General features: G+C 46.4%; 1 protein-coding gene across 2 annotated transcripts in view; it reads left to right on the top strand.

Annotated features, from left to right (window-relative positions):
* Nucleotides 1-22,778, top strand: part of CC2D1A (coiled-coil and C2 domain containing 1A) — a 988,624-nt gene that overhangs the window by 953,515 nt on the left and 12,331 nt on the right. For both annotated transcript variants that reach the window (XM_069604374.1, XM_069604375.1), the window contains 2 exons: nucleotides 9,343-9,419; nucleotides 9,947-9,994. In XM_069604374.1, the coding sequence (XP_069460475.1) occupies nucleotides 9,343-9,419; nucleotides 9,947-9,994 (125 nt within the window). The remainder of the gene's footprint in view (nucleotides 1-9,342; nucleotides 9,420-9,946; nucleotides 9,995-22,778) is intronic.

Raw genomic sequence — 22,778 nt, forward strand, 5'->3', positions numbered from 1 at the left:
ACAGCATCTTTAAGCACTCTGTTAAAACGTTCGACCACTCCGTTGGTCTGCGGGTGATATATGGCGCTTTTCTTGTGTACAATGGAGTTTTCCACACACAATTTTTGCATTTCTTTTGAACGGAATTGAACTCCATTGTCTGTTAGTATGCTTTTGGGTAAACCTTCCCTTCCACATACTTCTTTTAAGAAATCAACTACCATTTTTGCAGTCATACATGGTTTAATCATGACTTCGACCCATCTAGTCAAAAGATCAATAATTACTACACAATACTGTTGTTTACCCTCACTGTAAATTGGACCTATTATATCCATACCCAGGTCTTCCCAAATGTTACCTGGGAGTTCAGTAATTACCATGGGGTATTTCTCATTCACACATCCTCTATCACTCTCTTTGCAAAGGATAGAGTCACGTATGATTCTCTCAGCCTGTAGATCATATCCTGGCCACCAGAATTCATCTCGTATTCTTCTCTTCGTCTTTATAATTCCCTGGTGGCCCTCATGACCTAACTCAATGATCTTTTGGCGTAGGTTTACAGGTGGAATAATTCTGTCACTCCTCATAATTCTGTTATTCTCCACCTTCAGTTCATTCGCAACTTTCCAATATTCCAACAGCCCATTTTCTTCATATTTGGCCTTGGTCAATGAACTACCACTTAGAATGATGTGTTTCAACTTATTGAATGTGTCGTCCAACTCCTCTGCTTCATTCCATTCCTTTTCCGATATAGACAGCCCTTCAATATTTAACACAACCTCGGATTCCATATCTTCAACGTCATCTACCTCCGAGACATTAGTGAGCCTTGAGAGACAGTCAGCAGCACGATTTTTCGTGCCTGGCACATATTTTACTATACAGTTATACTCTTGCAGAAGTATGACCCATCTTTTCATACGATTTGAGACATTGTCCAAACCCTTATTCATTATGACATGGACTAATGGTTTGTGATCTGTGCGAAACTCCACCTCTGTACCCCAAATGAAATTCCGAAACTTCTCTGCTGCCCATTTAATGGCCAACATTTCCTTTTCAATGGCTGCATATGTTTTTTCAGCTCCCTTCAGCAATCTGGATGCAAAGGCTATCAATCTCTCTTTACCATCACTTTCTTGTGTGGTGACTGCACCAAGGCCTACATTACTGGCATCTGTCGTGATAACAGTTTTTTTTCCACTCTTGAAATTCCTCAATGATGGCGCTTTGTTTAGTTCATGTTTTATCCATATAAGTTTTTCTTCACATTCTGTATCCCATGCAAATGTTTTCTTCTTCAATAACTCGCGTAGAGGAACAGTATGCATAGCAAAATTACGCATGAATTTTGAATAGTACTCGGCCATGCCAATGAATGTACGTACTTCCTCTTTAGATTTGGGACTTGGCATATTTTCTATTGCTTCTAACAGTTGTTTCTTGGGTCTTACTCCTTCAGCTGATATTGTATGCCCTAAATATTCAATAACACCACAATTTATCTTGCATTTTTCCTTACTCAGAGTCATGCCAGCTTCGCACAGTTTCTTGAATACATGTTGTAGTTTCTCGTCATGTGTTTCCTGGTCAATAGCATGTATCAAAATATCCTGGAAACATATAACACCATGGTCTCCTTCAAGTAGTTTATGCATGATCTTCTGGAAGACGGATGCAGCTGATATAAGCCCAAACGGTAGTCTCTTATACTGATAAAGACCGTCTGGCGTAATAAACGCTGTCATGCATCTGGATTCTTTGTGTAACTTCACCTGATGGTATGCTGAAGTTAAATCAAGGGTGGAGAAATGTTTCGATGGACCAATCGTGGAAACTATTTCTTGAATATTTGGAAGTGGGTGTCTGTCAGGAATTACACATTTATTCAGCTCACGCATGTCAACACATATTCTCAACTTTCCAGATTTCTTCCTTAAAACAACCAACGGGGACACCCATTCGCTGGCATCAATGCTTTCTATGACCCCTTGCTCGACTAAATTGTTTATTCCTTTCTTGACTTCTTCTCTCATAGAAAGAGGGACATTCCGCATTTTCTGCGCCACCGGAATACATCCTGGTTTCATCCTGATTTTATGTGAATACCCACGTAAACACCCAATCTCATTCTTGAAAACCTTCTTCATCACTTCCTCCATTTTCTCATATGTCACATGTTTTCTTGTTTCATCATTTTCAACATTCATCACTGACTCATCAGCATTGGCGTACAATTTCACTTTGAGTTTGCTCTGATGAGTCCAGCTTAATAAAGGAATTCTCCCAGTTTTTGTAATGTAAATCTTCCCATTTGCTTTTCTGTTTTTAAATTTGAGTGTACCCCAAAACCATCCGATGATATCTATTTTAATACCACCATAGGCTCTGAGTCGAATGTCAGGTTCGTGCAAATATTCATGTTTCCTTTTGTCCCACATCTCTTGTGGTATTAGTGTGTATTTGGCACCAGAATCAACCATCATGTGCATATTCACCCCATCTATACACACCATGGCTTTGGGGCTTTCCATTTCTTCCTCCTGTTCTTCATCAGATATAGCAAACACACATTCATCATCATCAACATTACTGTCATTATCACTGCCGATCCAATTCATGGAAGTATTTGATGCTTTGCAACATCTGGCATAGTGGCCCTTGCCTTTGCATTTGCCGCATATAATTTTCAAAGCTGGGCATTCAGGATTATCAGCCCAATGATCAGTACTGTCACATCTAAAACATTTTCCCTCATTTCTTCTTCTTGGGTTGCCTCCTTGTCTGTGTGGACTTCTTCTCTTCTCATTTACTCTGGGTCCACCTCTGCCCCTTCTATTTTCATTCCATGATGATCTACGAAATCTTCCTGGTTTGTCTCTGCTGCCAGTTACGTCCATCACTTGGGCTATTGATTCATTGCTTTTATTTGCGTTCATAGTGCTATTGCTCTTTGGAGTTTCCTGTTTAATCTCCACAGACTGCATCCTGTTCTCTAGTTCCTGAACACATTTTTCCATATGTTCAACTTCTTTGGCTATCCTCAGAACTGTGTCAAGAGGTGGATCATCTTCAGTCCATAACTTTTCCCTCACTTTGCTGCTTCTGCACTCTAACATGAATTGGTCTCGTAGTCTCTCGTCCAATTGTGCATTGAATTTACATGTTCTGGCTAATTTTCTTAAATTAGTTATGTATTGTTCAACACTTTCACCCTCCTCTTGAATTTTAACGCCCCTCCCTCCATTATGACCTCATCCCAAGGGTCTGATTAGCTTCTTGTTTGAGGCCTTGTCCTGGCTCTGATCTTCCTTCCTTTCCACCGCCTTATCACAGTGCCCATAGAAACTATGGCGAGAATGTTGCCAAGAGAGAGATCTTTCCAAACGGGCTGTAGTTTTCAACCCTTTCAATCCTTTGCCCATAGGAGTAAAATCCATTTTGCAGCATCCAGAAGGGTCCGGGACATTTTACTTTACAAGACAAGGAGGAGGGTGAGGTGCTCTGAAGAGCCAGTCATGAGGATCTGCCATCTGGGACACTGACCCAGACACCTGCATTTCGCTCTCGGCATTCTATATCTGTGGCAGGAAAAATCTTGAAATATTCAAACGATTGGCTTGCTATTACCGGACACCTAGACTCTGCAAGTGGTAACTCTCAAGTGTACGGTCTATCGCTGCTCCAGGAACCCCCAGACCATCATCCGCTGCCAACATTGCCCAGCCTGGATCCCTCTGTACTAGGAGAGGTCCATTCTCTGCAGCTGAAGATTAAAGGGAAAATGATAGTGTTCTACGCAAGTTTCGCAAAATGGCGGGAATGTCCATAACAGCTTGGACCTTGGAGCTCTGAATAGGTTCGTCAGGAAGGACAGGTTCAAGATGCTGACCATGACCAGATGCTGCAGGTCCTAGATCAACAAGGTGCATCGCGTGTGCCGATCCATATGGAACACAGCAAGTACCTGTGTTTTGAGATCAGCGAGACGCAATACCAATTCTGCATGCTCCCTTTAGGGCTGACTGCCGCACCGAGGGTCTACATGAAGTTGATGAAGCTTATTTTGGTGGGGGCACCGCAGCTCAGGAGTAAGAAAATTCACGTCTTCCCCTACCTCTACGACTGGCTCGTCAAGGCTCGATCCCCAGAACAGGCATCTTCACTGTATTAGCGACTACCTTCATAGCCTGGGCTTCTCCCGGAACTTCAAGACGTCTCATGTGACACCCTCTCTGGAGCTCCAGATCATTGGAGCAGTCACAGGCAAGCTTTTTCCTCCCTAGGAAAGGGTCTTAAATATGTCGCAGAAGTCTGATTTACCAGCTTCAGCCTTTTTCACCTTCTGGGAGCCTTAATTTTCCTGGTGCATATGAGTTTGCTTCAATGGCTTCTTCACACTTCTATGGAAGCATGGCGGACCTGCTGCAAGGTTCGGCGCTGGTCAGGAAAGACCAGGCATGGTGCGTCCGGAGGGACACCATGAAGGCAGTGAAACGTTCTGGCAACCTTGGATAGAGAAGTCCATCGTAATGGATGCTTCCCTAAAAGCTCTCAAGGTGAGCGAGATGTGGTCGTTGGTGAAGTCCATATTGCACAATAATCTGTGAGAGCTAACCTTCCTTTGAGCAAGGGGAAAAGTGACCTGTCAGACGCCCAGGTAACACAGCTACCTACACCGTAATAAAAATAAAGCAAAAGTCAAACATGAGACTATTGCATGGAAATTCTTTTTGAAAACTAAGTGTTTCTTGGGAAACCTAGTCTTTGAACTCTGGATTATATACTGAGGGCCTCAAACAAAAAGGCATACACAAAGTTTCAAACATGTCGTTCTCCTGTTTAGTGATTTCTTGAGCTCAGTACTTATCCTTTTTTCTGCGGACCATAAGGCCTCTCTGCCTCCCTTTGGGAATTTAGGGCTTCCTCCCTTTGCCAAATGCCCCAAACATCCACTACTTAGAGAGAAGGAGAGACCCAATATTACTTACTCCTCTCTTCTGGGGGCCAAGGGACTTCACTTAATTGCTAAAGAGGGAGCTCCCCCATGCCCTCTTCCTCCAGTCCCTCCCCTATATTTCAATACTACTCTTCTTTTGTTTGAAGAACTTGCCTACTTAGGTTAATGCTACCTTTGGAATTCAACTGTTTTCTCATGTTTAAACACATTATTTTCCCTGGTATGACACTTTTTGTACACCCTCGTAGACTGGCTCATGACTTGGTCTAATCTTTGTACAGGCACCCTTTGTGGGAATGCTCGCGCCATCTGTGAATGTGTTATTGTAAGTCATTTCTGATCGAAAATGTACATCCCTGTTCAAATAAATTCAGGTACTGTAGCCCACCCCTCGTCTCCGGTTCATGGGGGCTCTTTGCCGCCTCAGTGGAGCCCACACCTCTTCTGGGCTCAAGGGATTATCCTTCTTGGGTGCTCCTCAGCTTTCTCAATAAAACCCTCTCCTCGAATTCCAGCTCGGGAACAATGTCTGGGATTCTTAGCTGCCATTTAAAGTTCTCACCATTCTCCTGTTGGCTGAGGCAAGCTTTCATATTGATTTTAATTGGTTTCCTAGTCCAAGCCAAAGGAACAGGGCGTCTTTAAAAGGCTTGCCACCATTTTGGATTTCTTTGTTTCCAGTCTAGCTTTCGGCCTTCATAGAGGTTGGTTGTGTTGGTTTCTTTTATTTAAAATGTCATCACAATGGAGTAATGAAGGAAGCATTTCTCTCCTTAAATGATGCAGCTGCAGGGGAGGGAGCTGTTCTGCTTCACAAGCACAGCTTGTGGAGATGGGAGAAGTTGGGATAAGATTAGGGTTTTCCCTTTGAGGATCTGCACCTGTTCACTAAGGGGCCTCTCTGTATATGCAAGTGCTTTCCGATAGCATGTCTCTCTGAATACCTGGAAGACATTTTGGAATCCACTCCGGTTTTTGGATTTTTAAACCTGATGCTTCTTGGGAGATGCAGTCATGAATGCTCAGTTTCTTTGGGTCCTGGTGTTTCCTAACAAGTTTGTCTCAGTAGGTTCAGGAATTATTCAGGACTGGTTATATAGGTCCTTTTGTCGGGCGAACCAGAGGCTGGATGCAAGGTTGGCACTGACTTTTTCACACCTGATTTTGACCAACAATCGAGTGGTTTTACACTACCTCAACAAGAGAGGTGGTGTGGGTTTGCTTTTCCCGTGTTGTGTCGTGTAAGGCAGTACAGCCGTGGTTTTGACCTTTGGAGAAGAGCATTTGATTTATGGCAGCCCATCTAGCTGCAAATAAGAGTGTGCTTTGGGCAGGCACGGTTTGGTCTACCACGAGGGTCAGAGAGGTTGTGCCAGAAGGTTCTGGCCAAAATCTCTTTTGGGGACCCCCTCTAGTAGATCTGTTCACCCCCAGTATCAACAGGAAGTGTAAGCTGTTGTATTCCAGGGAACGTCTCCCAGAAGGGCGCTGAGGGATGCGTACTTAGTGGACTAGAATTACAAACTACTCTATGCTTTTTTGCCAATTCCTGTCCCCTCACGTGGAAGCTCGGGACCACGTTGATCTTGATTGCACTAGATTGTCCTTGGTGGGCATGATATCCGGATCTCCTGCATTTCGGCCAATTCCTGTCCCCTCACGTGGAAGCTGAGTAAGTTTGGGACCATGTTGATCTTGATTGCACTAGATTGGCCTTGGAGGGCCTGATATCCAGGTCTCCTTGGTATGGCCATCTCTCCTCCTCTATGGCTCCTAGGCAGTGCACACCTCCTCTCCCAATTGAGGGGAAAGGAGGAAGTTCTACATCCCAGTCGCAGCAGCCTGAGCCTCCATTCCTGGTGGTTGAGAGTCTGAGATATAAGGACTGGAACTTGCCGGAGGAGGTTGTGGAGTGTCTTCTCCGTCCAAAGACAGCAACCAAGGGGATTTCCTACTGCTGCTGAAAGAAATGTGCTTGGAATGGAGAGAGGGATGTGAATGTGCTTGTTCTTACTACTATGGTGCTGCAATCTCTCGTTTGCGAGGAGAGGGCATCAGATTAGGACGATTAAGGGCTATCCTGTGGCAGGCAATCTGTGTTGAGGATGTAGCTCCAGCGGGGCGCCTATTTGGCAATCCCTATTATTGAATTTCTGAGAGAATACTTTTTTGTGCCATCCTGCGACTTGATCTTAGTATCTTGTGGACTCCCATTTCCAGCTGATATATTCTTAGATTTTGTGCTTTTTGACACTCAAAATGCTCTCAGTGAAGCCACCTTAGTTGCTTTTTCCAAACGGAGTCTGCTTATGGGTCATGCCAGACATCCTCCTAAAGGTTATTTCGGATTTTCATCTTAGAAAATAATTCTGCCTGTGTTTTAACCTCCTCTTTGCCGATCGGGAGGTGGAGCACTTCCACAGACTCGACCTTAGGAGACCTTTGCGTTTGTGTATGGCCAGAACTAGGGAATTCAGGAAAGAGGACCAGTTACATATAGCTTTTGTCAAGACAAGGCAGAGCCCGCCTGTTACCTAACAAACCATCTCTAGCTGGATCATTTTATGAATTTCGGAATGTTACAAGTTCCGGGTCTCTGGGTTCAATCCACCAGAGGGGTCTCAGCAATCTCGGTTTTACAAAGGCTGTACCTGCGCTTGACACATGTCAAGAAGCGTCATGGGCTTCCTTACACACCTTTACAAAGCACGAAAAAGGCTGTACCTGCGCTTGACACATGTCAAGAAGCGACATGGGCTTCCTTACACACCTTTACAAAGCACGACAGAGGCTGTACCTGCGCTCGTCATATGTCAAGACGCGACATGGGCTTCCTTACACACCTTTACAAAGCACGACAGAGGCTGTACCTGCGCTCGTCATATGTCACGACGCGACATGGGCTTCCTTACCTTTACAAAGCACGACAAAGGCTGTACCTGCGCTCGACACATGTCAAGACGCGACATGGGCTTCCTTACACACCTTTACAAAGCACGACAGAGGCTGTACCTGCGCTCGTCATATGTCACGACGCGACATGGGCTTCCTTACACACCTTTACAAAGCACGACAGAGGCTGTACCTGCGCTCGACACATGTGAAGACGTGACATGGGCTTCCTTACACACCTTTACAAAGCACGACAAAGGCTGTACCTGCGCTTGACACATGTCAAGAAGCGACATGGGCTTCCTTGCACACCTTTACAAAGCACGACAGAGGCTGTACCTGCGCTCGTCATATGTCAAGACGCGACATGGGCTTCCTTACCTTTACAAATTCACGACAAAGGCTGTACCTGCGCTCGACACTTGTCAAGACGCGACATGGGCTTCCTTACACACCTTTACAAAGCACGACAGAGGCTGTACCTGCGCTCGTCATGTCAAGACGCGACATGGGCTTCCTTACCTTTACAAAGCACGACAAAGGCTGTACCTGCGCTCGACACTTGTCAAGACGCGACATGGGCTTCCTTACACACCTTTACAAACCACGTCAGAGGCTGTACCTGCGCTCGTCATATGTCAAGACGTGACATGGGCTTCCTTACACACCTTTACAAAGCGCGATTGTCTGGATTCTGTGCTCGTTTTGGATGGACAGTTTTGCCAAAGATTTCTGATCTGATTGGTTGTGCCTTGCTCACTCTATTGCCGCCACCCTATTCTTTTGGAATGGTTTTGGGAGTCTCTCTATGATGAGGAATATGTTGCAGGACTCAGTCCATGCGAACAGCTCTGAAGGTGTCTAAAATTATACTCACCTGTGTAATTAAATGCATCTCTGTTTTAAAGATGTTTTGGGGCTATTATGGACACTTTACTGTTTTGTAATATGTTTGCAGATTTCTAAAGTACTTCCCTGCCAAGGCATATATTATTTTTCAATGTGTTCCCTTCTCTCAAGCGTATATTTTTGGTAAAGTACTGCATGGGCATTTTCTTTGTGTGCTTGTTGGTTGATGAACTGTACTTTATGACCACCCCACTGCTGTCCTATTGTGGGGCCTGGCTGCTCGGTCACATTACCATGGTTAGTCTGTTGGAACCCCCCCATGCCCAACACTAGTGACTCTTGAAAAATCTCCTTAACAGGTTTCAAAAGTGGAAGCTGCCCATGGCTTCCTGGAGTCTGTTTAGAAATGGTACTCACTTCTACAGCCAGACTGAGTGAAGTTACTGCTGGGGAAATCCTGCTCCTGCATTTTCACCATCCCTAGTGCCTTGCAGTACTTGAGCCGAAATGCTCTTTCAAGGGGAGGCTGGGATTTTTTTCAAGAGAGTAGTTTGTATTGTGTCATGCCCTCTTGGTTGGAGGGTGATAATGGTCAATGAAGTCCTGGGTATGGCTGAGTTATTCTTCTCAATCTCTGGCTCTCTCTTTTACAGAGTATGTGACTCAACTGGAGAGGTTCCTGCTGCTTTATACTGAGGCAGTTCGACGTCTGGGTCAGGAAGGCAAACGGGTAAGAATGGTCTTTCGTTGTCTTTTGAGAGAAAATGCAGGCCTTCGCTTTAGGGCCAGGTGTTTGTCAAGCAGTGCCACTTCTGGAGTAGCTCTCCTGAGTCTGGCAAACTAAAGGGCTCGATCAGCGCCATTGAATAACCGCGTACACGGGGTGCAGACCCCATTGATGAAGGGGGTTCTGGTGAGCGAGTGGTAATGTGAAAAAGTGGCGGCTGCAGGGGCTACATTGGGTTAATGGAATAGGTGGGCGGGATTTCAAACAGTTCCTAGTCCTGGTGTTGAGAAAGGAATAGTTGTAGGCTGATATGATGTAGGGCTTGATGCAGTGAAAGGTGATTACGTTTTAGATGGTGAGAGGAGCATTGTGGGAAGTGCTTTTTTAAACACTGCTACCTCGGTTGCCATTTTCTTTTTTTATTTCGCCATTGGTGATTGGTGACATTGTTCTGGGTTAGGTTGCATGATGTACCGTCACCTGGGCACGCGCACACATATGTAGGCAGTGATTCATTCTTTTCTTGACAGGATGCAGCAAAGGATGCACTTCACAAGCGGAACCTGGTTGAGAGTGAGGTATGTAGACCTGCCTGAGCACTGTTAGTTTGTCATCTTGTGCATGCTCGCCTGTGCTCTCCTGTGCTCTCCTGCATCTCCAAAGGTTACTGCTTTTCTGTCCTCTACACTGTTAAGTTGCAATGGCTATATCAGCAGGGTGGGTAACAATATGTTTAATCCATCATCACTGCCCCTTCGCAAACACATCATCTGGGTTGTCCAACCGTCCATTCCTTTTCTCTGTATTGGACACCAATCTTGCAAGACTCATGTTTTCTTACCCATGTTTTTTCTCGTGCTGCTCCCTGCGAGTTACATTGACACTGTTTGTCAGCAGACTATCCTATACACAGGGCTTTGCTGATATTTCTTCCAATGAGAATGGATTTTATCGGCTGGTGAATGTTAGAAAAGATTTTTCTTTTTGCATCTTTCCTTTCATTGATATCAATGCCCCCCCCCCCACCTCCACCCCATCGCTATTTGCTATTGCTAAAACTTCAGACTTGTGTAGGCAAGTAAAGTCCTTTTGCTTTACTAGCCTTGTTAGTTTCTCCTGTTTTGGGGGCACTGGTCTGCCTGTATGGTTAACAGTGCCGGGAGGCTGTCCCATGTGCAAGATTTCTGTGATTTACTCTGAACACAGATAACCTTACAGCAAAGTGCCTCAGAGGTGCTATGGACCCCTTTTCCTCAAGTGGATCGGCTCTTCCAACGATGGGGCACACCCCAGATCGACCTGTTCACGATGGCGACGAACTCCAAGTGCCAGAGGTTCGCCAGCAGGTTCCCCCAGCCGAGGAGCATGGGCGATGCTTTCTCGTTCCCCTGAGACGGCCTGTTCCTGTATGCGTTTCCTCAGTTGCCGCTGCTGCTTCGACTAATCAGCCAGCTCAAGAGGTCCCACTGCAGGATGATTCTCGTCGCACCGGCGTGGCCGAGACAGATCTGGTTCCCGGACCTTCTGGTCCTCTCAGCGTGCCCACCAGTCAAGCTGTTGACGGACGCAGATCTTCTCTCCAGAGAGGGAGGCGCCATTCTTCATCACGACCGGAGTCGCTGAACTTGCAGGCCTGGCTCCTGCAGCACTAGAGTTTGGAGGGTACGATACCCCGGCTGACTGCAGAGAGGTTCTTGCAAAGGTCAGGGCGCCCTCAACTCTCAAGTGCTACGAACATAAGTGGAAGAGGTTCTCTGTCTGGTGCCATGCACTGAAGATCAACCCTCTACGGATTACGGTACTTCAAGTGCTACCATACCTTCTGTCGCTGCCCAAAGCTGGACTAGCTCACGCTTCCATCAAGATACATCTGGCAGCGATCTCCCGATACACCAGAACTGCAGGACCGCCGTCCTTGTGGTCTCATCAACTGGTGAAAGAATTTATGAAGGGACTGTTCCGATCGCTCCCGCCGGTGAAGACTCCAGCCCCGGTGTGGGAGCTCAACGTGGTGCTGACCAGGCTCATGGGGCCACCATTCGAGCCTTTACGTTCGGCTCCGTTGAAGTTCCTGTCGTAGAAGACAGCGTTCCTTGTGGCCATCACCTCCGCACGACGCGTGGGAGAGATTCAGGCCCTATCCTGCAAGCCTCCTTACTTGACTTTTCACGATACGAGGGTGGTGCTGAGGACGCACCCCTCTTTCATGCCCAAGGTGCCGTCGGACTTCCATCTTAACGAGCCCTTGGTGTTGCAGTTTTCTTTCTGTTGCTTTCGTCGCCGGCCGAGAGGACTTTGCACTCGCTGGATGTAGGCTAGAGCGCTTAAGTTCTACGTGGACCGAACAAAGAGTTTTCGGAAGACATCACGGCTATTTGTGAACTTTGGACATGTGAACCAACGGAAGGCTCTTTTGAAGGCTTCCATTTCCAGATGGCTCTCTGGCTGCATCATGCACTGTCATCGGTTGGCCAACCGACCGATGCCTGGCCTTCCGAGAGCCCATTCGACCAGAGCGATCGCTGCTACTACGGCGTTCTTATCTGGTGTGCCCCTGCTGGACATCTGCAGGGCTGCTACGTGGAGGTCGACGCACACCTTCACGAGATTCTACTGCGTTGACCGGGATTCCAGGGAGGAAGCCGGCCAAGCAGTGCTGCGCAACCTGTTCGCCTGAAGGTGGGCCTGGTGAGGAGGTAAGAGTTGCTTAATGTTGAGTTTATGTAATGCTTAATGTTGAGCCTTTTGCCACCTCCCGTGGTTGTGCATGTGTGTACTGCTATGTATTCTTATATTCATGAGCATGTGAATCCATGCCAGACCCCATGCTGGAGAAGGAACAAGTTACTTACCTGTAAATGTTGTTCTCCAGCATGGGTCTGGCATGGATTCACATGCGAACCCTCCCGCCTACCCTCTGCGGCTCTTCTCTTGGTCCTACTGCCACTTTACGTGCTACCAAATCTGAAGATGGCTGCCAGAGGAGGGGCTTAGGTAGAGGACAGTCATTGGCTGGGGCAGTATGACCCAGAGACCAGTGATTGGTTATTAGTAGAAAGACAGTTCAGAAACGAAACTGAAACTGATTTTTTTCTTTACCGAGGATTCCCAGCCTATTCATGAGCATGTGAATCCATGCCAGACCCATGCTGGAGAACAACAGTTACAAGTACGTAACTTGTTCCTTACTGGCACCTAGGTACAGTGCATTGCAATAGTCAATTTTTGATAAAAACAAGTGCATGAGCTAAGGCGATACAGCTTTTTCATGAGAGAAAGGGTTTGCACGAGTGAATACGCTTACAGTTATATGCTGTCGATGAGGCTGTTGCACTAACCTGTTTGCGTAGATTCAGGGAGGTGTCAAGGTAAAAGCCCAGGGTTTGAACTTCATTGGCCACCTTTGTCATTCCCATCAATGTTGAAGGATAGGTATTGGTCACTCAGTTTCTTCATATTGGCAGGAGAAGCTAAAAGAAGTAACTCTGTTTTCTCATCATTCAGGCACAGCCTGTGAGTAGCCATCCAGGCCTGAACGATGAGGTAGATTTTATTGATAAGGGCTAGATCATTGTCGTAGTTACCAGTCATGGGCAGGAGGATCTGGGTGTCATCTGCATAGTTAGTATAGGTGACACCCAGACGGTCTAGATCATCAAACAGTGGTTTGGTGAACACTTTGTACTTGGTCGGTGATACACATGAACCTTGTGGGACACCGCAGGATATTGGGATGGGATCAGCTGCTGCCGAGGCTGAGAACACTCTCATAGACCTGTTTAGGAAGGATTGTATCCAGGCTGTTGCTCCTGTTGAAAAGTGGGCCGCAGAGGATGGGTGTCTGCACAGGACTTTGTGGTCTACCAGATCAAAGGCGGCCGACAAGTCCAACAGAAGCAAGAGAGCAGGTTTTGCTTTGTCCTTCAGGTCATCGATCTGGAACTTCAGATCGATCAGGGCGTTTTCAGTTCCGTGTTGGGGTCTGAATGCAGATTGGCAGAGGCCAAGTAACTTGTTGGTCTCTAGGTACGTTTGAATTTGGTTATAGGCAGCCTTGTCGATGATTTGAATAGGAGTACCCAGGAATTCTTCAGGTTGGTTGGAACGGTATTAGTGCGAAAGGAGGTGTTAATGAGAGTGGTGATAAAGGGGGCAAGAGCTTTGGCTGCGTCTTTGATGACAGATGCTTGGCAGGAGTCTCCTTGGCAGTTAGAGTGTTTGAGTGAGGCAATAATGTTAATTACTTCTTGGGTAGATACTGAGGTGAATTTGAATCGCTGTTGTGGTTTCTAGAGGGTGTAGGCAGGTATAGGTGAAGTAGGTTAAGATAACGGGTTCTGTTTTTTGGCTGCTATTTTATTTTGAAGCAGAGTGATTTTATTGGTTAGAGTTTCTTGAATTTTGGTACACCACGTCTTGTCCTTGATGCAATTCTCAGTGGTAGGGATGGGAGATTCAAGTTCTCTTAGAATAGTGAATAGTTCTCGAGAGCTTGAACTTGCTTTCTCAATTCTGTTATTCTAGGTATCCCTTTTTGCTAGCAGAATTTCCTCTTTGTAGCTGGCTGATATTTTGATCAGGATGTCTTTGACTGTGGAGGGATCATTTTTCAGGAGGTTTCACATTTTCTTTTTTCATTTCTCAAAACTTTAAGTTTGGGGGTGAACCATGAGTTCAGGTGTGCTTTGGGTTTGCCTGTCTGCATTTTTAGAGGGGAAATGCTTTCTAGCACTGTGGGCAAGGTTTTGTTGTAAAGGTCCACTAGATCTGATGGGTTGGCAGAAGCTAGGGATGGGTTGAGTAGTGGTTGGAGGAAAGGCATAAGTGTGTCCGCTGTGTTATTCTTTTTGTTCCTAGTTGGCATGGGGGGAGCAAAGAGATTTTCTTTATTCGAAAGAGTGCAGTTTTGAAGATTAAAGGACAGTAGGGAGTGGTCAGTCCAGGGTTGTGGTTCATTGGAGGTGATTAGTTGTGGAACAGTTCAGGTCCGCTATCCAATCAAGGATTCTTCCTTTGTCATGAGTAGGGAGTAAGACTCTTTGAGTGAGGCCCAGTTCCACTAGGGAATTGGCTACAGACGCTGCAAGTTGGTCTGTAGGGTCATTGAAGCCTAAATTGAAATCTCCTAGTATGAGGATTTGAGACAAGGGTTTGGTGTTGGTAGAAAGAAGTGAATTTATTTCATCTTCGAAAGGAGCCCAGGGTCCGTGGGGTCTATAAATTAGATGCATTGTAATAGTTTGTGATTTTGTGAGGGGCAGTTTCATGGTTATTAGTTCGCAAGATTTAGTGGGGGGGTGTGAGACAATTCTGAGTCCCAATGTAGTTTTAGCTATGAATGCCACCCCGCCTCCTCTGAAGGATTCTCTGTCTGATCTGAGGACCGTATGGTTGTCGGGGGTAGCTAGAAGGAGGGAGGGTCCAGCTGTTGCATGTAATAACGTCTCTGTAATTGCAAGGAAGTCTACGTTTTTTTCTAGAATAAGGCCTGCAATGTCTACTAAATCATTATCGCGTGAGGACAGCAGCCACAGCAGGTCCCACAATGAGAGGAGACCCCAAGGACATGGCTGTGAAGTACACAGCAGCAAGCGAGACATGTGGCGGCGAGGAAGACTTGACTTCTGAAAGGCTTCATTCTGGATAGTAGCAGGAGGAGAGGTAGTCAGCCACAAGTTGTCAACCTGCCGAGTTTCAAGCTCAAGCGCAGGCCAGTGCAGCATAGAAGCTTTTGCAGACCGTGGACTACACACTGGATGGTCCAGCGGCACTTCTGTTGACGTCTGGAGATTGACTTCTCAGGCAACCACATGTTTCCCAGGTAAAGCAGCAGTGTGTGTATCCTGGCCGAATGTAGGGGTTCTTGACTGCCATGTCCCAATACACATTCCAGCCCACCACACTCTGATCTGAGTATACATCACTGTGGTTTGTCTCAGTTGTGCCCTGGGAGTCTCCTGTCATTGTTGGTGGACATCCTTGTATTACCTGGGCCGCCCAAATTCAAGATAAGAACCATCTCGCAAAAGGGGCAGTACTGCTCATCTAGCCACACCCAATTCTGAACCTGAAAACTACCACTGCACACCGCTAGCCCTTAACTCCTTGAAACCGGATATTTGACTGAAGAAGTGATGTGTGAGGGTGTTGAAGCGGACTGACAAGGAGGGGTCAAGTTTGGCACTACAACCATTATTATGAAAGAAAATAACCTATCTCTCGCTACTTCTAAGGCGCTTGCCCTGCCTCAACCTAGGAAACTTTAGTGACCTGTCAGCTTGTCCATCCAAAATAATATGTCCTCCGTCAGAAACCTAGCAATCTAACCCCAATACTTCAGCCAAAAGTCTATAACAGAAACCTAGCCATCTAACCCCAATACTTCACCCAAAAGTCTATAACAGAAGTAAAGTTCCTTCACCAGGAGAATGACTCACTTCTGGAGTCTTGCTACATTCTTCTCTAGTAACAGGGCCAGGGGAATGACTCCCTTCCCCTGGTTCCTTCATCAAAGTTCTCCACAGCGATCCTTCAGCACTTGTACAGAAAACATTAGTCCCTTCAACTCTTTCCAGGAAGTAGAAAAGCTCATGTCTTAATTTAGCTTCCCTTTAACTTCTGGATGGTTATCTTTTCAACTAACTTTCAGTGTTATGCAGATGACACTCAGCTCTCCTTCAGGCTCCCCTCAGCCGCCTCTCCCGCTCATTTCTGTCTGACGCTCCACGATTCAGGAATGGTGGGCCTCCAACGATCTCTTCCTTAATGCCAGTAAGACTGAGATCCTTCTCATTGGGACCCCTGCTCCCGCTTTCAGTCGGTCACTCTTGCTGCCCTCTTTGGGCCCTCTACCTGCACCTTCCTGCGAGCCAAATAACCTTGGTGTCGTCTTCGACTCCACCCTCTCCTTCTCACCTCACATCAGACACCTCTAAGAGGTCCCACTATCTGCTGCACCTACCCTTTTTTCACTTTCCCCCAGAAGCTCACTGTCTCCAGAGCTCTGGTTCTCCTTTGGCTGCACTACTGCAGCAGCATCTTTCTAAATCTCCCTGCCTCTACTCTTTGCCCTTTACAACTAATCCAGAACAGGACTGTGAAGGTGGTCACTCCCCACAATACAATTAGAAATTCAGAATAAAGGACACATCCCAGTAGGGAATGAGACCAGGAGATTGGTTGTGAGAGACAACAAAGGTTTTATGTAAAATTCAGCACCCAGAGAACTCTGCTGCCTTGAGAGCGCTCTAGCAAACAATACAGATAGACTACATTTTAAAGGGTTACAGCGTCATAGATGACATTTTCCATACAGTCTACAAGTTATATTTGGATTGGTGAGGGGATGGGTCCTAGTATGGCACTCTAGGAGCAGACTCCACAGATTGGATGGCAGCTCGGTGGGCTGGTAGGCATCATGTGGGTCGGCTGCGCTGGTCCATGTGAGGTGAAGGTCGGTTCGGGTCCGGGAGAGGCGGCTGGTTCTGTCTAATCTACATGCTATCACAGGACATGCAGTAAATAGTAGCCCATAAACTATACCTTTGGTATTTAAGAGAGGCCTATAAATTATACACACTTATTTACATTATCCTGCCTTAGGACGTTGGAGAGGTGGCTTACTGGGGGGTCTTGCCATCCAGGTGACTTACTGGGGGGTGAGATTTAAGCTGTCGGGTCGGGCACTTCAGAGTAGGAGGGGATAGATTGATATGTGTTGGTTTAAGGCAGAATATATGACATTTGATTAGTTATATTGGGGGCACTCTAGGGTGGTCAGCAAGGAAGGGTCACACTTCTGTTACATCAAAAGAATACTGCAGGGGCACAGGGTTGAACAGGCAGTAACTTTCCAATAGTGTGGGTGAGCGGTACAGGAGCGGGTTTGTGGAGACTGATGGGCCACAAGTTATGATTGAGGCGCAGGAGGGAAAAGGTGGGGGCTGTCAGTGTTCACTGTGCGTGGCGCTGCACAGTGGAGAGAAGGCTTCACAGATACCAGAATGCGACCTAGTGCAAAGATGGATTCTGGGGTACACAAAATGGAGTCCAAATGTATCTTGCAGTAGCCCCGCTTCTGTAGGTGCCAGGGACTCGTCCACTGGGACCAGGGAAGGGCAAGGAAGGCGTCCCCCACTATTGCGAGAGCCGGTGGTCCCTTTCGTGTGGAATGTACAGGTAGGGGGGAAAACCGACCCCCCCTCCTTCCTTACAACTGCAAGACTTGCCCTTGGCCTCAAGCACAGGAATCGTTTCTCTCGAGCCCTGAAATCTCTCCACTGGTTACCGGTGGCTGCAAGGATCAAGTTAAGACCCTCTGCATTGTCCACAAGGCTTTCTGGGGCCGGGGACCACACTACATCCAACTCTCTCTTCCTCTTTCCTTCTTGAGCCCTCTGCTCATCCACCTCCAACTCTCTGAGGGGCAGATGCTTCTCCAGGCAGAGCATGGGGATAGATCTCTGTCCTAGGCTGGGGCCTCCCTCTGGAACATCCACCCATCCTCTCTCAAACTTGAGCAGGACCAACTCAAAACCTTCCTTTTTGATTCTTTCTCTCTCCCCTGCTGATGTGCCTGTCTGCTGCGCTAACTGTTTACCTGGCCACCCTCTGATCCTTAACGGACACCAGGCTCCTTCACAACCAGTACCGCCCCTGCACTGCCTCCGGGCCTCCCATGCACTTAGGGACTGTATCTGCAACCCTACAGTCCCCTGCCTCCTTACACTTGAGCCGGCCATCCTGGCAGCAGTTACTTGAGCTTGCCTATTTCACTCTCCTCCTTCCCTCTGGTACTTCTCCTCTGACTTCCCCCTCGCAGTTGCACAATCTGAATGACACAAGGCCTAGAAAGATCGTTTGTTTTTGTCCTCCCTTGTCTCCCCTTCCTTGTCATGCCTAGAAACACTTGTGTACAGGCGCATTATAAATGACGTATCATATCATATATCAAGCTCCTCTGTATCTTTCTTGTGAACATTTTGCAAGTATAATTGAGCAGTGGCAATAGTTAGGCCACTGCGATGAGGGAGATGACTCCCGTTGCACTCTGCCGGAGCTGTGCCATGGGTTTGGCCACTGCGATGAGGGAGATGACTCCCGTTGCACTCTGCTGGAGCTGTGGCAATAGTTAGGCCGCTGCGATGAGGGAGATGTCTCCCGTTGCACTCTGCTGGAGCTGTGGCATGGGTTTGGCGACTGCGATGAGGGAATTGACTCCCGAGATACTCTGCTTGGGCCGTAGTAAGGGTTTGGCCACTGCAACTTGGGAGAAGACTCCAAATGCACTCGGAGTGAGCTAGGCCTCTACCCGGATCCCACCAAGTCTTCCTGCCGTTCCCGTTACCTGTGGTGCCTTGGGGACACAGCTCTGGTTCTTCACGGGGTCAATTGGAAGGAAGGGTTACAGCAGACTCCAGTTACACAGCAGGCTCTCCGGTCACTGCAAATTGCTACGGCTGTTTCTTCATCTTCCTCTTCGGTTTCAGCTCCAGTGGTCGACTTGTCAGCAGCTTCCAGGTTCTGAGTATTTATGAGGAACTACAGCACAACTTCTTGTAATACTTGTTTGAGCAGTCTTCCTGAAGGAACCTCACTTTTGCTACTTCTGTACCTATTCTGACCTGCCTGTTGGACACTAGACCCTAATGACCCCTCCGCCCTCTTTTGCTACTGAGAACACTCATACTCCAAGAATAGGGAAAGACTATAAGGATCGGGCCCGTTTCCTAGAAAAGAGAACACGTGTTTAAAAGTTGACTTATTTGTAAATGATTTGGTTGGTAACTGTAACTCTGAGAGTGAGAAGTTACAAAAGTTCTTACTTGCCTTGAATTGTTGTGCCATTCTGAAAAGTATATGTAAGGTTATTTTACTCACTTGTGAATCTGTTGCGCCTCCCAAAAGTAATGCTGTTGGCTTCCCTTAGCTATATCCTACAGAATATTAGTGTGTAGGTTCAGCTCCTTTAATAAGTATATGGGTTTTACTTACCTAGAATAGCTGGGTGCAATTCTTAATAAGTTTATTGTGGGTGTTACTAACCTTGATCTGCCTTATGCCACCCTAAAATAAGTTGGAGAGTTATAGCTTATGTCAATCTGTATTCCACTGATCTGAAAAGCAACTGTAATCGTATATTACAACATTAGGTTTTACCTGCCTTGAATAGCTGTGTGCCATTCTTAAAAGGTGTTCTGTAGCTGTAGCTCACGTTCGTCTGCCTGGTGCAATCCTCGAGCAGAAAGTTATTGCTTACCTTAGTTTGTGTTCCACTGAGCTGAAAAGCAACTGTAATTGTATATTACTCCAAAAGCTCTTACTCACCCAGTATAACTGTGTGTTCCCCTGAATAATAGTTATGTTTCTACTGTTGCTTGAATGAGTGTTCCACTGCTCAGAAAGTTATACTTGCAGGTTGGTTTATTAAGTGATTTATTTGCTGAGTGCCACTGCATAACTGACAGGGTCTACTACCCTTGTATTGCTGAAAGTAGACAGAAAGTAACTTATGGTTTTACTCCCAATGAATAGGTGTGGCCAATACTAAATGTGTATGATAAGGTCTGACATTCCTAGAATTACTGAGAGGTATTCTGAAGGTTTGTTTTTTTTCTGTATCTTCAAGCATCATTGTGTTGTGTTTTTATAATGTTTTTATTACTCTATGACAAAGTACTTACCACAAGACTTAACTTGGCCTAACTGTACTTATAATAAACCTTTAATTTTTATAATACTTCTGGTTGTGTTGGAATCGTTAGTGCACAGCATTTTGGAGGACTCTGGGGGTTGGTTGCTAATGGGGGGGAAGATTGCATATCTGTTAACCCTCTCCTCCTTGTCATAGGTGTTGTATGGGTGTGAAGTCTACTCTCTAACTCTCCCTTGCCTGGTCCTAATCAGTGGCGGTCTGGCCAAGGAGTCACCCCTTGGGCTTCCTCTAGTGTTCTGGGATTAGGAGAGTCCCCCTAATATGCTTGACTTGCCTCACTTGTGGAACATTTGCCTTCCTGTTGGCTTTGTGAAGACTTATTTCTTTTTTTTTTCTTTCTTTTTTTTTTTAAACTTTGTTTATTAATTATGGTGGTACACGTCGCAGCTTGAACATGACATTACATAGAATACAATTGTTCTTATTACAACCAGCATTTTCTTAGTCTGTTCGTTTTCAGGTCTAGTTGGGGTACTTCCGTCCGAACCCAGTTCACACAAGTAGACTCTGAACAGGGCCCAATGTCTTTAGGTTCATATGGTCTTGGTAGCGATAATACATACTGTTCTTCACATTCGTTGACCTGAGACAGTTGCCTTAGAAAATGATTGATCCGTGGTGTGTATGCATTCTTCCACTGTTGCAGTATACATTTTTTTGCTACTATACATGCTACATTAAATAAACGCCTGGTCATCTCCGAGGTCTTACCAATATCTCTGAATAGATATTTTCGGGGCGACAGGTCTGCAGGGATCTGTGTAATGTCCACCAGGATAGATGCGACTTCCCCCCAGAACTCGTATATGGGAGGACAACTCCAATACATATGGAAGGAATCGGCCTGTGCGCTTCCACATTTCGGACAACTGGCTGGGACATTTCGAGTGAACTTAGCCACCTTCACAGGCGTATAGTGTAACTTATTCAGTACCTTAAATTGGATCTGGCGTAAGCCTGCATTTATAGACGCCCCTTTGGTGAGATCACAGTATTTTCCCCATGCCTTGTCTGAGATGGTGATCCCAGGTCAGCCTCCCACGAAGCCCTGATACTATTTGTCGTGGGCGTATTCACCTGTACCACTGCGTAGAGCCCTGAGACACTAACCTTCCGCTGTGTAGACAGTATTGCGAGGCATAGGTGAGAAGATGGTTCTTCTGGAAACAGGGGCCATCTGGCCTTAAAGGCCAGCCGCATCCGGTGGTATTGTAATATCTTCAGTTGATCCCTCCCCATACCAACTTTAAATTCCTCTAGTGTTATGAATTTACCATTAGGATATATATCTTTCAGTTTGAATTCCTCATCTGGATCCCAGTTTTTTTGGACATCCGGGTCAAAAGATGGTGCTATACTGGGGAAGTTCCAGAAGGGGGCTTCCGTGTAATAGGGAGTCTCCAGCTCCAGCCTACGAAATAATCTGGACCATGCATGCACTGTTGTGCTAGCCGGGTGGAATGCACAGTCATCCTTATGTTTTTTTCTAAAGATTATGGAGCGGAAATCGGTGGGGCAAACAGCATGTCTTTCAATAACAACATGTGGGGAGGTACACTGTACATCATACCAGTGCCTGATAAATTGGGCCTGCGCCACTAGGTAATACAATTCAAAATCTGGGGCTGCTATGCCCCCTTTATTGTAAGGTTCAACCATTTTTTCCCACTTCATTCTGGGTGCGCCCCCTCCCCAAACAAATTCCACTGCCAAGGAACAAAGGGTCTTAAAGAACTGTGCCCCCGGCCATAGTGGGACATTTGTGAATATATACAATAACTTTGGCAATATTACCATTTTTAATATGGCTACTCGGCCAATGAGCGAAATGGGGAGTTTCGTCCATAAACGGAGCTTGGTGGATATAATACCTAGGAGATGTTCATGATTGTCAGAATAAAGGGTGGCACGCCACCGGACACAATAATTCCCAGGTATCTCATTTTGCTTGGGGACCATTTTAACCCATAGGAGTTGGCTGGGCATCTCGTGGCAGGGGTGAGGGGGAAAATCTCAGATTTGGATCTGTTTGTTTTATATCCAGAATACTCAGCAAATTCCTGGATGGTCTCGATCGCCGGGCCTAAGTGTATATCCGGCTCACGGATGTATAACAACGTGTCATCGGCATAGAGGGATATGGAGTGAGTCAGGTTGGCCATTGTGATACCTCTCTGTCCCTGGTGTTCCCTAATTGCCGCAGCCACCGGTTCAATGGTGAGGGCGAATAGTATTGGGGAGAAAGGGCAACCCTGTCTCATACCCCTCCCTAGCCCAAACCAGTCGGACATCGTGCGATTGGTCAGTACCCTGGCTCCAGAGTACAGCAGACTAACGCATCTCAAAAAGTATGGGCCTATACCAAATTTCTTCAACACTTTAAACAAAAACAACCAAGATACTGAATCGAATGCTTTTTCAGCGTCCAGCGACCTAGCCACTGCCTGATCTTCTGGTTTTATCTGGGCCATGATGCCAAACAATCTCCTAAGGTCAAGGGCCGTTGACCTAGTGGGAATAAAGCCGCACTGGTCTGGGTGTATCAATGTGGGCATGTGCGGGAGGAGTCTCGTGGCCAGGATCTTGGCAAATATTTTAGCTTCACAATTTATTAGGGACAAGGGTCTGTAAGAGGACATCTCGTTGGG

The sequence above is a fragment of the Ambystoma mexicanum genome, chromosome 3q (assembly GCF_040938575.1).
Source record: "Ambystoma mexicanum isolate Mex_15411 chromosome 3q, UKY_AmexF1_1, whole genome shotgun sequence".
Lineage (NCBI taxonomy): Eukaryota > Metazoa > Chordata > Amphibia > Caudata > Ambystomatidae > Ambystoma > Ambystoma mexicanum.